Source organism: Bos mutus, chromosome 1 (genome assembly GCF_027580195.1).
Source record: "Bos mutus isolate GX-2022 chromosome 1, NWIPB_WYAK_1.1, whole genome shotgun sequence".
Lineage (NCBI taxonomy): Eukaryota > Metazoa > Chordata > Mammalia > Artiodactyla > Bovidae > Bos > Bos mutus.
In genome coordinates this window covers 82,917,790-82,932,365 of record NC_091617.1, presented here as the reverse complement: position 1 = coordinate 82,932,365, position 14,576 = coordinate 82,917,790, and the positions used below count along the sequence as shown (strand labels likewise).

The 14,576-nt window shown below is 39.7% G+C and overlaps 1 protein-coding gene across 1 annotated transcript in view; it reads right to left on the bottom strand.

Annotated features, from left to right (window-relative positions):
* Positions 1 to 14,576, bottom strand: part of MCF2L2 (MCF.2 cell line derived transforming sequence-like 2) — a 265,716-nt gene that overhangs the window by 72,893 nt on the left and 178,247 nt on the right. The window contains exons 16-18 of the mRNA XM_070372807.1: positions 3,691 to 3,757; positions 2,523 to 2,638; positions 856 to 925 (exon numbers count right to left, since the gene is read on the bottom strand). Coding sequence (XP_070228908.1) covers positions 856 to 925; positions 2,523 to 2,638; positions 3,691 to 3,757 — 253 coding nt within the window. The remainder of the gene's footprint in view (positions 1 to 855; positions 926 to 2,522; positions 2,639 to 3,690; positions 3,758 to 14,576) is intronic.

Genomic DNA, 14,576 nt, shown 5'->3' with positions numbered 1-14,576 from the left:
GACACAACTGAGCACTGCACTGTACTTGATACCGTAGAAAATAAAGTGGAAGAAATATTTTCTGAGAGTTTCAGTTTTGCAGTTCTTTTGAGAGTGTTAATACAACTTTAGCGAAGAATTTAAGCCTGCTGTTTGACTCTTGTCCTAAGACAATGTCAACCACAAATTGGCACTTGCCAAGGTCATTTGTCACCTCCCTCTATGGAGACTGAATCCTGTGCTACTGCAGCTGTTGTGAGGAGTGAAGCACTCTGTGCTCCAGGGAAGCTGGTGGAACACGTCTTTAGATAGTTAGATATTTTCAGGAACCTATCTTATAATTCCCAATCCTTGCGTCTTCTAAATCCCTTCATGGTGACATCAGCTCCTCATGACTAGCAGAAAACTTTTTGTAAAATAAGTGCATGATGGCACTGAACTCTCGTTTCACCAAAATCTTCTATATTGACCTTCCCCAGCTACCACTTTGGAGCAGTTTCTCAGAACTGCCTCCTGGACTGCAGTCCTCATTTTGCCCCAAATAGAACTTAACTCACACTCGCACTTTGTGCATCTCTTTTTAGTTGACAACAGTTAGCTTAGTCATTCAGAGGAGGATTATCTACCTCAGGGATCAGGGGGGCCAGTCTTCCATTTCAGGAGGCTTTGCAGGAAACCAGGTTTGCAGTCCTTCCCACCCAGCAGGGTGAACTCAGTTCACGCTGGGTGAAGTCCTGCAAAGATCTCCCAGTTTGCATTCAAAGGGCAGATACAAGTTTTTAGACCATTTGTGTTTCCATTTGCCCTTGTCATTTATATAGAAAATACACTATTTAATCACAAGGTTATTTTGATTTATTAGGGGCATAGACTTACTCTCTTGAGAAAGCAACGTGCCAGAAGTTCAGGGTTTTCGGTGCATTTTTCCAATTCTTTTAGAAAAGTCCTAGGGAAAGAAAAGTATAATATTGTTTTGATTTTTATATATATGGGATTAACAAAACTTTTTTTTGAAGTAAAATCACATAATGCCTTAAGAAATGCATAGAAAAATATTGTTTTCCAGGCTTTACCGCTTTTGACTCATCTTCAACATGCTGATTTGGAAGAAAAAAATATATATTCTGTGCCATTAATAGGATTCTGTGAAACCACTCATACCTGTTCGGGTAATTCTAAGCACCAGACAGATTGGATACACTGATGATCTCTGCTGCATGATAGTGACATTAACAAGAACCACTGTTGCTGCTGTTACTACTACTACTATCATTGAAAGCTGACTATAAGTCAGGCATAAGCTAAGTGCTTTGCAAATAGTATCTGATTTAATCCTCCACCAAACCTTGCAAAACAGGGTTTCATAAGTGTGAAACCTGAGGTTCAAAGAAGCTGTATAACTTCTCCAGCAAAAGAAACAGAAATAGTATTTTTATTTCAGCTTTGTGTCTGACCAATAGACAAAGAGATGGGTTAAGAAACAACTGTGATTCCATTCACCAAGCAGTCTCTTCCTTCCTGTCAAGTAGATGTGAGAGCCTGGAGCCATTAGAATGGGTAAAGTAGTAAGCACAAGATGTGGTTTTGTCATCTGTAAAATGAAAGAGTTGGAACGTGATTTCCAAAGTCCCCTCCTTTTCTCATTCTTTAGAACCCAACACCTTGGGCTAAAAGGACAATTGGGCTAAAAGGACAGGAGCTATGGGCTAAAAGGACAGTTGTTTGACTGGTTAGCATTTTCTAACACCCTGGTTCCCAGCACCCCCCTATGATAATAGGTAAGTGGATTTGTGTCTTAGTCAACTTTGTACTCCTAATGCGGAACACAGTGCCTGACACAGAATAGGTGCTCAACAAATGCTGATGTGTGAATAGATGAATAAGGAAAAGAACTCACAAATGAATACAACATCGATGCCTGACTCTAGTACATGCTCCATTAATGTCTTTTCCCTTCTTCCTTGGGGACCTTCTCATCTCATCCCACCCCAATCCAATCCACTGAAGCTGAGTTTCAGCTTTAGCACCAATGAGTATTCAGGACTGATTTCCTTTAGGACTGACTCGTTTGATCTCCTTGCAGTCCAAGGGACTCTCAAGAGTCTTCTCCAACACCACAGTTCAAAAGCATCAATTCTTCAGCACTCATACATACATGACTATTGGAAAAATCATAGCTTTGACTAGATGGACCTTTGGCAGCAAAGTGATGTCTCTGCTTTTTAATATGAAAAGCTGGAACTCCAATACTTTGGCCACTTGATGCAAAGAACTGACTCATTGGAAAAGACCCTGATGCTGGGAAAGTTGAAGGCAGGAAGAAAAGGGTACAACAGAGGATAAGGTGGTTGGATGGCATCACCAACTCAATGGACATGAGTTTGAGCAAGCTCCAGGAGCTGGTGAGGGACAGGGAAGCCTGGTGTGCTACAGTCCATGGGGTCACAAAAAGTCAGACATGACTGAGAGACTGAACTGAACTGAACTGATTTCCATCCTTCTCTTATTTTCCGTTTTCTCTGATAATTTGAATCATTATATACCTGCTGTGAAATTCGTAAAGTTCTCTAATGTTCCCAAAGAGAAACTCCTTGTTATTCTGCAGAACATCTGGAATTAGATGCTTCAGCCAGATAAAATCCATTGGAATGATATATCCCTGCAGAGGTGGAAAGAGAGTAGGTTTTACAAACAGGAACACATAAGATATGATCTGAATTAGACAGTGTAGAGGCCAAAACTTTAATAATTGGGGAGTATGGCACACATGTTTCCTGCAAGCCATTCCTTCAGATACTTTCTTTTGATGTTATAGTCCTCATTGGTCTATCTTCAGAATAAGATGGCTTAATGGCAATGATAATATGATGGCATTTTTACAGGAAGAACAAATCCATTTTTTAAATTTGCCACAAAAGTCAAATGGAAAAGGAAAAAAAACTTACCCCTTATTTTATGACCTGATGCAATTACTATTGTCTTATTTCTTTTATGGCTTTTTAAAAGCTTATTATGTATGGTTATAATCACAGTACATATATAATTTGTAGTCTGTTTTTCTATATGTATTTTTAGACTCTGGTTGTAAATTTTTAAAAGTACTATTTTTAATTTAATCTTACAAGCATTTATTTCAATGTTGATGTTTATTATTAAAAATAATTATTTTGTAACAGTTGACTAATACTGCATTTAGCATCAACCATTCCCGTTTTTATTGGATATTTGGTTTTATTCTGATGTTTTATTGTAAAAACTTTCCATTATAAGTTTTACATATAGTTTATTTCTCAAGATTACTACCTTAGGAAAATAGAGAAAATATAAATTTTACTCTTAAGTAAAAAGAATACTACTTAATACAATGAGAAACAATTCTATTTATCAAAATGTTTAAATTATCACATCTGTTGTTGGCAAGCATATGATGAACCTAAGTGGGGCATTACTAGAATCATATGAGTTGCTACAATCCTTTGGAAGTTATTTTGTTACATGAATCAACAATCATAGAATGCTCTTATTCCTCCTGAAAAAAAAACAAAACAAAAACAAAAAAAACAAACAACATACCAGTTGTGCTATTATAAGACCTGAAACTTTGGTGGGAATTCTAGAGACATAAGGCAACTATCCTGAATTTCTTTCTGCAACAAAATTTTTACAGTTTGAATACATGATTAACATCCCCCTTGCCCCAAATCTACTTACATCAATTATGTTCTTAATCTCTTTTATGTAAGTCACTTCAGTCTCAACCAAGTCACGTATAATATGCCTGAATCAGCAGCAGGTGGGAAGATGAAAGAGAGAGAGTGGGGTGGGGGGAAGCAGTGTTTTAGAATTCTTTTACAATAACAGTCATCAATACAGTTCCCCTCAGTGGCTCACCTACTTAGGTTGTAGTCAGTTCATTCTGTTCTGCTGAACACCCAAGGCCAACATCTCACAAAACCACACTCTGATCACTCTGGCATGAGAAGAAACGGCAAAGTTAAAGGACTCAGAATCCATGTATGCAGCCAGAGAATGACCTATTTGTGGGCCATAGTGTGGGGGGCAAGAGGGCAGACACTGGAGTAGAAAATATCAGGTTTGGTTTCTTGGTCAGGAAGGTCTGCCTGATCCCTACATTGCACATGTGGTTTCCTAGATTTTATCTCCAGCCTTCTGCTATTTCATTGCTCACATCATGATCTTTGACCTATAGGGATGCCTTTTTTTGTGCATGGGGTTGGATGCCTGTCCTTCCCCCTTCCTCTGGCATTCCATGTTTCTGTGTGATTGATGTCCTACAGCCAGAAGACATGAGCTTTTTCTGTTTCTATTGGAAAGGCAGGTGGGAGGTGTGGTATGCAGAATTCTAACATGGCCTGCAAGATTCCTGGCCCCTAGTGTACATACACCTCCTCCCAGTTAGTCAATCAAACACTAACATAAGTGAAGATATTTTGCCATTCTGTTTTGTTCCAAATCAGTTGACCTTAAGATAGGTAGATTATCAGGTTGGGCATGTCCTACTCACGTGGACTCTAGATCTGGATCTAAAAGTCAGTGAGACTGGAAGCACAAGAAGGATATAGCACAAAGGACATTCTTCTTTGCTGGATTTGGAGATGGAGGTGGGGTATGCACCAAGGATCACAGGCAGCCTCTAGAAGCTGAGTGAAAGTGAAGTCACTCAGTCATGTCCGACTCTTTGCGACCTCATGGACTATAGCCTACCAGGCTCCTCCCTCCATGAAATTCTCCAGGCAAGAGTACTGGAGTGGGTTGCCATTTCCTTCTCCAGGGGATCTTCCTGACCCAGGGATCTAACCCGGGTCTCCCGCATTCCAGGCAGATGCTTTAACCTCTGAGCCACCAGGGAAGCTGAATGGCCCCCAGCTAACAGCCAGCAAGGAAACAGAACTTCAGTCCTATGGTTGCAAGGAACTGAATTCAGCCACAACCGCATAAACTTAGAAGATAACTTGTAAGAAGTGCAACTGGCCAACACCTTGATTTTATCTATGTGACTTCAGCAAAAAGCCAGTCTTGCTATGCTCAGGCTCCTGAGGCAACAGTGGGCTGAACTGTTAAGCTTGTGGCTGGTTTTCAATGCAGCAATAGAAAAACAAAAGAAAAAGTGAGGCCAGTCCCCACGTCTATCTCCAGACTGTTTTCTTTCTCTCCTCAGGTTGTGTGGCCACACTTTCCTTTTTAGGGCTTTCTTTCGGGCCTCCAAGTGAATCAGTGTTTGTACAAGTGTTCACATGTAGAATATATACATTTGTGGTTTCCTATGAGCTGCTCATGAGTTATCTATTAAACAGTAGCCTACCCTAGAAAATAGTTTATTTTCCTTTCATAAGAATAGATATGACAAATAGGGACAAATAATCAAAGGATGCGATATAGGAAATTCACACAAATGACTATTAGTCTTATAAAAAAATGCTCAGTACATATGAATCCAACAAAAGCATGGTATAAAGAGGTAACAATTTTCAGCTTCTATAGTATGTCAGACATTGCAAACCTCAAAGGAAGACTGGCAGATGAAGATATGAAAACATGCTCAGATAATACTAGCAAAAGTATAAATTTGTGCAAGATATCTTGAAAATAACTCATCGTGATTTAAAACACACACTGACTGGTGTGTGTGACTTAACTCAGCATTTTCACTTCTAAACATGTTCATTGTTTGTAATTAAAACAACAGAACCTCAACAACAACAAGACACAAACTGGAAATTACTTAAATTATGGTACATACACGCAATGAAATGCCATGCAGTTTTTAAAAAGAATGAAGCTGACTGAATCATGCTGATACGATACAGTCCAAGAGTTTTAAGTGAATTAAAAAACAACAACCAAATGTACAACAATGTGTAGAATATGACTAGTTGTATAAAATTCACACTATTTGTGTAAAATGAGTGTGTGTACATACATATATGTAAAATTATCTATGCTTAGAAAATTCATGCCAAGAAGCTTAAAACATTTTTAACAGTGATTCCCTTTAGAGTGATAATGAAGACAAGAAAATAGAGGAAAATTTTTTACATTTTACTCTCCACCCTTCTTCAATCTTTGATTTGAAAAAAAATGTAAGGACTTGTTGGTGGTCCAGTGGTTGAGAATCCACCTTCCAATGCAGAGGACACCAGTTTGATCCCTGGTTGGGGAACTAAGATCCCACATGCCACAGGAGAACTAAGCCAACCAATGACAATGAATGAGCCTGCACACTCCAGAGTTCATGCTCTGCAGTAAGAGAATCCCATAGATATAACAGAGAAGCCCCTTCCCCATGTTGCAACTAGGAAAAGGATGAGTGCTGCAATGAAGACCCAGGGTAGCAAAAATAAAAATTTAAATACTTACTGCGTTTATAATGTTAAAAAATGGTTTACATGACACTTTAAAATGAATGTTACTGACAGTAATGACATATACACCCTATTTGAAAGATATCCTACAGTTTACCCTATACTGTAACTCAATGATTATTTTTTCTTAAAATGAAAAATTTATATCTATTTATAAATGCTTGTTATAAGACAAAACTGATAAAGGACAGCCATTGACCAAGGATACAATTTCAAGAAGTATAATTCTACCAAAAAAGTTACTTCAAGATCATATTTATTAGTAGCTAATGAGTCTCTTGTCCCATCACTTCATGGGAAATAGATGGGGAAACAGTGGAAACAGTGTCAGACTTTATTTTTTTGGGCTCCAAAATCACTGCCGATGGTGACTGCAGCCATGAAATTAAAAGACGCTTACTCCTTGGAAGGAAAGTTATGACCAACCTAGACAGCATATTAAAAAGCAGAGACATTACTTTGCCAACAAAGGTCCGTCTAGTTAAGGCTATGGTTTTTCCAGTGGTCATGTATGGATGTGAGAGTTGGACTGTGAAGAAAGCTGAGCGCCAAAGAATTGATGCTTTTGAACCGTGGTGCTGGAGAAGACTCTTGAGAGTCCCTTGGACTGCAAGGAGATCCAACCAGTCCATTCTAAAGGAGATCAGTCCTGGGTGTTCATTGGAAGGACTGATGCTGAAGCTGAAACTCCAATACTTTGGCCACCTCCTGCAAAGAGTTGACTCACTGGAAAAGACTCTGATGCTGGGAGAGATTGGGGACAGGAGGAGAAGGGGACGACAGAGGATGAGATGGCTGGATGGCATCACCATCTCGACGGACATGAGTTTGAGTAAACTCCGGGAGTTGGTGATAGACAGGGAGGCCTGGCATGCTGCGATTCATGGGGTCGCAAAGAGTCGGACACGACTGAGCGACTGAACTGAACTGAAGTGAATCAGTCTCTAAGTAAAATGTTCCTTTGATTTTTGTAAATCATCCTGAAATTATGATAATTGCTATGTCAGAAAGAAATACAGGCCTCAATACCAATCTGTTTCTAAGAGCCATGACATTAAGTAGGACCACAGCAACAGTTAAACATTTATAGAAAACCAGAGTGCAGCCAGCCTCTTATGCCCCTGTGAAGCACTGGGCTTAAGTAACTTGGCAAGGCTGTTTAAGGATGTATTGACAATTAAATGAAGTCACAAGGCAGAAATAACTAAGTGGTGGGCAGAAGTAAGTCTTATCATTCAACATTTATATAAGAACTTAGAGACCCCTAGGAGTCTTTAGCATCTGACACAAGAAAATATTCACAACTCAGAAGCAAAAAAAATCCCTGGTCAGGTCATGTTCCAACTTCAACTGCTTCATTTTAGTACTTTTTTGAGTGCAATGGATAAAACTCCCAACAACAGGAAGTCCCCTGAACACTGGTGGGCTTCATTTCAGTTCAGGTTAAAAAAAAAAATTCTCATACCATTGTTAGTCATTCTTTTTATTTTCTTCTCCTTTGTTTTCCTTTCAAATAACTTTATAATACTGGAGAAAATTAATGATTCTAGCTGATGATTGCCTGCTTTATTATTCCAAATCACTTTGTTCACAGGAAAAAACTCAAGGATTTAATATCTAAAGTCATCAAGTATATATTATGCAGGTGAAAACATTGGGAGTACTCAAGTAATTTTAAAACTTTAAACATGTAGAGCAATTTATGTCCTGGTGGATATCTACCCAGGGGTGGAACACTGTAATTACGATGGGGTTGATGATGCCAGATCAGCCTGCACGAATGTACTCTACACTAAATGTACTCTCTGGCTTTGATTTACACATAAAAATGGATCTCCCTTCACCCACATCCCTAGGTCATTAAGGAGGAAATGGTAAGGGACTATTTTTTTTCTGAAGCTACATTTCAAGGTAGCATAAAAACATAACTTTGTATGGCTAATTCCATCCTATATAACACCTCCTCTTTGCTTCAGATGACACCATAACCAAGAGACAGGAAAGGAAAGCTTTTTAAAAAGAGGAATGCAGCCCTATTTTGTACACAAGATTATTAATGCAGTATGTACGTGTTAGGATTTCCTAGTAAGTTTCTTCTTTGCCCACACACCTTAATCTGTTCCCTCTTTTAACCCTTGCCCCCATCCCCTCCTCAATTTCCCAGCTCTCCAATAGAAGAATGTTCTTTTGAAAACCAGTCTGTTAGAAGTATATTTTTGCTCATTAACTGTCAATACAATTTGCCATCAAAGGATTTCATTTACTCCTCATAGTCTATCATATCACACACATCAAAACTATTATAGATATTCACTTAAAAAAAGCTAGTTTTCATCTCATACTCTCTTTGCAAAAATGAAACATCTGTTTTTATCCTTTTCAAACCCCAAAGCTTCTGATGTAATGGATATTCATCTTCTTAAACCTTTCTTTTCCTTTGGTTTCTCTTTATTATTCATGTTTCATTTACCAGCCTGTTTCTTCTCTATTCCTTTCTTGTTTCCTCTTTCTCCTTATGTCTAATATTGCTGCTCCCTCAAGATCTGAACTCAAGTTTCTAGACTTCCTTCTCTCCTCTTCCCTCATGCTGTTGACTCTCCCACATCTTTATCTTCCTGCCAAATCTTTGGTCATGCTCAAGCCCAAATGTCTTCACCTGGATGCCTCACAGACACCTCAACACCTCGGGTTGAAGCAGAATTCATCAGACAGAAATAGCATACGTATTGGTACTTACATGCTCCATCACTCAGTCGTGTCTGACTCTTTGTGACCCCATGGACTGTAGCCCATCAAGCTCCTCTGTCCATAGAATTTTCTAGGCAAGAATACTGGAGTGGGTTGCCATTTTCTCCTTCAAGGGATCTTCCCAACCCAGAGACCAAACCCATATCTCTTGCGTCTCCTACATTGGTAGGTGGACTCTTTACAACTGAACCACCTGGGAAGCCCTATGCATATTGGTGGAAAAGTCGTATTCTAAGGTTCCTAAAAATCACCCTGTTTATTTAACTTATATGCAGAGTACATTATGAGAAACGCTGGGCTGGAAGAAGCACAAGCTGGAATCAAGATTGCCGGGAAAAATATCAATAACCTCAGATATGCAGATGACACCACCCTTATGGCAGAAAGTGAAGAGGAACTAAAAAGCCTCTTGATGAAAGTGAAAGAGGAGAGTGAAAAAGTTGGCTTAAAGCTCAACATTCAGAAAACGAAGATCATGGCATCTAGTCCCATCACTTCATGGGAAATAGATGGGGAAACAGTGGAAACAGTGTCAGACTTTATTTTCTGGGGCTCCAAAATCACTGTAGATGGTGATTGCAGCCATGAAGTTAGAAGACACTTACTCCTTGGAAGGAAAGTTATGACCAACCTAGATAGCATATTCAAAAGCAGAGACATTACTTTGCCAACAAAGGTCCGTCTAGTCAAGGCTATGGTTTTTCCAGTGGTCATGTATGGATGTGAGAGTTGGACTGTGAAGAAAGCTGAGCGCCAAAGAATTGATGCTTTTGAACTGAGGTGTTGGAGAAGACTCTTGAAAGTCCCTTGGACTGCAAGGAGATCCAACCAGTCCATTTTAAAGGAGATCAGTTCTGGGTGTTCTTTGGAAGGACTGCTGTTGAAGCTGAAACTCCAATACTTTGGCCACCTCCTGCAAAGAGTTGACTCACTGGAAAAGACTCTGATGCTGGGAGGGATTGGGGGCAGGAGGAGAAGGGGACAACAGAGGATGAGATGGCTGGATGGCATCACCATCTCGATGGACATGAGTTTGTGTGAACTCCAGGGGTTGGTGATGGACAGGGAGGCCTGGCGTGCTGCAATTCATGGGGTCGCAAAGAGTCGGACATGACTGAACGACTGAATTGAACTGAAAACACAGTTGTTATTGCAAATTCTTCCCTGCCATTATTGCTTACATTCAATCTGTCACCAAGTCTTGTCTTTTCATCTCTGAATATACCTCTTGGAATTACCACTTATTCTCCATTTCCAGTACCTCCAATACAGAGCAAACTCCCCTGTCTTCTTATCTTGAATACTTTGGCACAATCCTAGCAGCTCACTTGTGCCCCTGAGATCTCATTCCCATCAATCTATTACACAGACCACCAGTTTATGCCCTTCCTAAAGCTCCAAGTCCATTATGCCATCATTCTCTGTCTTAAAAACCTTAAAATAGCTTTCAATTGCCCACAACTGTCAATGTTCCTCCCAGGATTTCAAGACTCTCCATTCATGTGAAAAGAATTTTCTTAGGGTGCTTGCTCAAAAGGTAAATACAGATCGAAAGATTCAGAATGATCCAGATGCTGCGAAAGATTGAAGACAGGAGGAGAAGAGGGAGACAGAAGATGAGATTGTTGATGGTTGGGTGGCATCATTGACTCAATGGACATGAGTTTGAGCAAACTCTGGGAGATAGTAAAGGACAGGGAAGCCTGGCAAGCTGCAGTCCATGGGGTGGCAATGAGTCAGACACAACTGAGTGACTGAACAACAACAAGATTCAGGATGAGGAGCAATATGGTCAAAGAAAACAAAAAAAGCCATCAGTTAATCCTTATTTTACAAGTGGAAAAAGAAGGGCCCAGAGCCATGCATGGACTTGCCCGATGTCTTTGGCTTTGGCAAAGTCAATGTTTTTGCTAACACATTATGTTGCCCCTCTTGACCTACGTTTGGGGATGCATTTAAAATTCTGTTTGCTGATTATGAAATAAAACACAAATTGAAATGAAACTAGCATGATGATATAACAATACTGAGTTTCAGAAAAATAGGTTTCCAGGTCTATCTCTGCTTCTAATATGCAGGGTAGCTTTGAACAAGCCATTTTCTTTCTTGGGGTCTCCATTTCTTCATGGATTAGATCAGCTCGAGTATCCCTACTGGCTCTCATAGGTCATTTGCTAAATATCTTATCATCTTTTCTAAAAATTTATTTTTAATTGGAGAATAATTGTTTTACAATGTTGTGTTGGCTTCTGCCATACATCAACATAAATTGCCCACAGGTATACATATGTCCCCTACTTCCTGAACCACCCTCCCACCTTCCGGCCCATCCTACCCATGTAGGTTGCCACAGAGCACAGAGTTGAGCTCCCTGAGTCATACAGCAAATTGTCACTGGCTATCTAATTTTCTATATGGTAATGAATATGTTTCAATGCCACTTCCTGAATTTGTATATCTTATCATCTTGAATAAGATATATGAAATGATCTTTGGTTTAATCACACCTTGCTTCTCATTTCTCACAAGAAAAAAAGCAAAGGTCATAAGCTTTTCAGTTAATGTGTGACTGCATGCACAGTAGGATGGCAAGGAGAAGGAATCGGCGTGGGCTGGAGAGGTCCTGGAGGTGAGATCTGAACTGTCCTCTGGGTAAGAAGTGAGGACTTGCAGCAAGACAGGAGGGTGACCCAGGAAGGAGGAAACAGGAGTAGGGGCTAGGAGTCCTGGCTACATGCAGGGTCCTGTGAGAACCAGGCTGCTGGGGCAGGGTCTGGGTGGGGAGTGTGGGAGGCAGGGGGAGCACGAATGCAGGAGATGGTCATTGTGCCAGGTGGTGGTGGGACCCAGGGAAAGGTGCAGGAGACTGAGTTGGCCAACAGGGCAGGGAATGTCAGGAGCCTGTTTTGTTCAGCACAGAATAGGTCCTGAGGCTTCAGACGTACAAAAACATGCTCTTAGTTCCACATCCTTCTTCTGTTTGATTAGGTGTTCCATAACTGTTTAATAAATTCCCAGAACTATAAATGGTAACAATATGAAACACTATGGATCCATAAGATGACCATGTTGAAATTAGTGATTCTTTAAGCATTAATAAAAGGTCTGATGAATATAATAGTTCTCTACCTTCTGGAAGGCTAACAGCTACTAATGTGCCATCAGTGGAAAGTCTTGCTCAGTTACTGATGTGCCATCAGCTCCTTCTCCTGTTTTATATCTCAGTTTCTATATTTGGTCTGATGTTAGCTGGATTTGATCTTATTACTCTGATGTGTTTAGGGTAAACTACCTTAAATTCTTTTTAGAGCAGGATGGGGCACAAATAACTATTAAAGTTTATCTGGATGGGTGCTCACTTTTCAATATCACATAATAAATAATGACAAAGTAATTTCATGCATACTGTACTTTTTGAAAGAGGGATTGATTACAAACACAATCCCATTTATCCTAATTCAAGTTAACAATCCTGTATTCGTGTAGTATTTTGGGAATTATAATTGTTTTTCTTTTTGGCTGTATCACACGGCTTGTGGGATCTTAGTTCCCCAACCAGGGAATGAACCAGGGTTCTTGGCAGTGAAAGGATGGAGTCCTAACCATTGGACTGCCAGGGAATTCCTCCCATTTTTAAGAATTGCAGTAAAATATATATTACATAAAAATTTCCATTAATTTTTTAATTTTTTGCCCATGCCACATGGCCTGTCGGATTCTAGTTCCCAACCAGGGATAGAACCCACAGCCCCCTGCATTGGAAGTGTGGAGTCTTAACCACTGGACCACCAGGGAAGTCCTGAAATTTGCCATTTAAATGATTTTTAAGTGTATGATTCAGTGGAATTAAAATATATTCACAATGTTGTGCACAACCAGTAGAACTTTTTCATCAACCCAAACTGAAACTCTGTCCCCATCAAAGACTAACAACGTCCCTCCTACTCCCAGGCCCTGGCAACCTCCATTCCACACTCCATTTTCTGTTTCTATCATTTTGCCTAGGTAAGTGGAACCATACACCATTTATTATTTTTTATCTGGCTTATTTCACTTAACACAATGTTTTCAAAGTTCATTCATGATGTAGCAGTATCAGATTTCATTCCTGTTGAAGGCTTTACATCTTCTATTGTTTGCATAGACCGTATTTCGCTTATCCACTCGCTTGTTGATGGCCACTTGGGTTGTTTCTGCCTTTTGGCTATTGGGAGTAACGTGAACATTAGTTTGTGAATCTCCGTTGAGTCATTGATTTCACTTCCTTTGGGTATACACCCAGAAGTAAAATTGCTAAATTCTATTTTTAACATTTGAGGAACCACCATACTGTAGTGTTTTACATTCCCACCAGCAAGGCACCAGGGTTCCAATGTCTCCACATCCTCATCAACACTCATTATTTTCCTTTTTTTTTTTTTTAAACATTTATTTACATGGCTGTGTCAGGTCCAGATGCAACAGGACCTTCATTGCATCATGTGGGATCTTTCTTGCGGTGCACTGACTCTCTAGTTGTGGCACAGGCTTAGTTGCTCCACAGCACATGGGATCTTCCCAGACCAGGGATTGAACCTGTGTCCCCTGCATTGTAGACAGATTCTTAACCACTGGACCACCAGGGAAGTCCTTATTTTCCATTTTAAAAATAATAGCTAACCTCATACAGTTATTTTTTAAATATGCATATTTTTTAAATATGCATATCATCTTCCTTGATGCATTCAACACCTGACAAAAAGCTCCTCCAGGACAGATATCCTATCATCCATCCCTTGTCCCCATACCTTACAAGTAGGCAAATTCTCAATAAGTATTTACTGAATGGATGAATGGTAGATTTAAGGAGCAGACACAAATTCTGTAAGCAGGAGCAGGTATTAACTGTTATTATCATTTCACAGAAGAGGAAATTGGGACTCAGAGCATTAAGTGACTTGACTGAGGTCAAACTACTGGCTTGGTGCTGCCAGAAAGAGGTCGTGTCCAGGATGTCTAGCTCTAGAACTAAAGACTGGTGTGTCAAGGGCGAATGTCAGTCCACTGAAATAGTACCCAATATTCGGACTCGGCAGCATGTCTCCATAAGGGACAGGGCTCACACAATAAGGACACAGGTAAGCAGGTTAGAGAAAAAGGGGTGGCTCAGCCCATAATCCATTTTGAAAGGTATATTTTTTTCAGAGAACATGATTTATCAAGAACTTTAGAACTGGCTTTTGAGAAGTGCTGTTATAAGAAAAATCTCTCTATAGCCATTTTAAATTCCTAACTAATGATCTATATTTTAAATAATACTCAATACAAATCTGAAGCAAGCTTATAACTGCATTTTAGAATTAATTTGAATAGGATTTGAACCATGTATGCTCCATAAAGCAGGCAATGAGAGCTTAATAATTATTAACTATTAAGAAAAGGGCAATAGAGAATTATATTTTGGTTGTCCCTTAAATATTAGTGCAA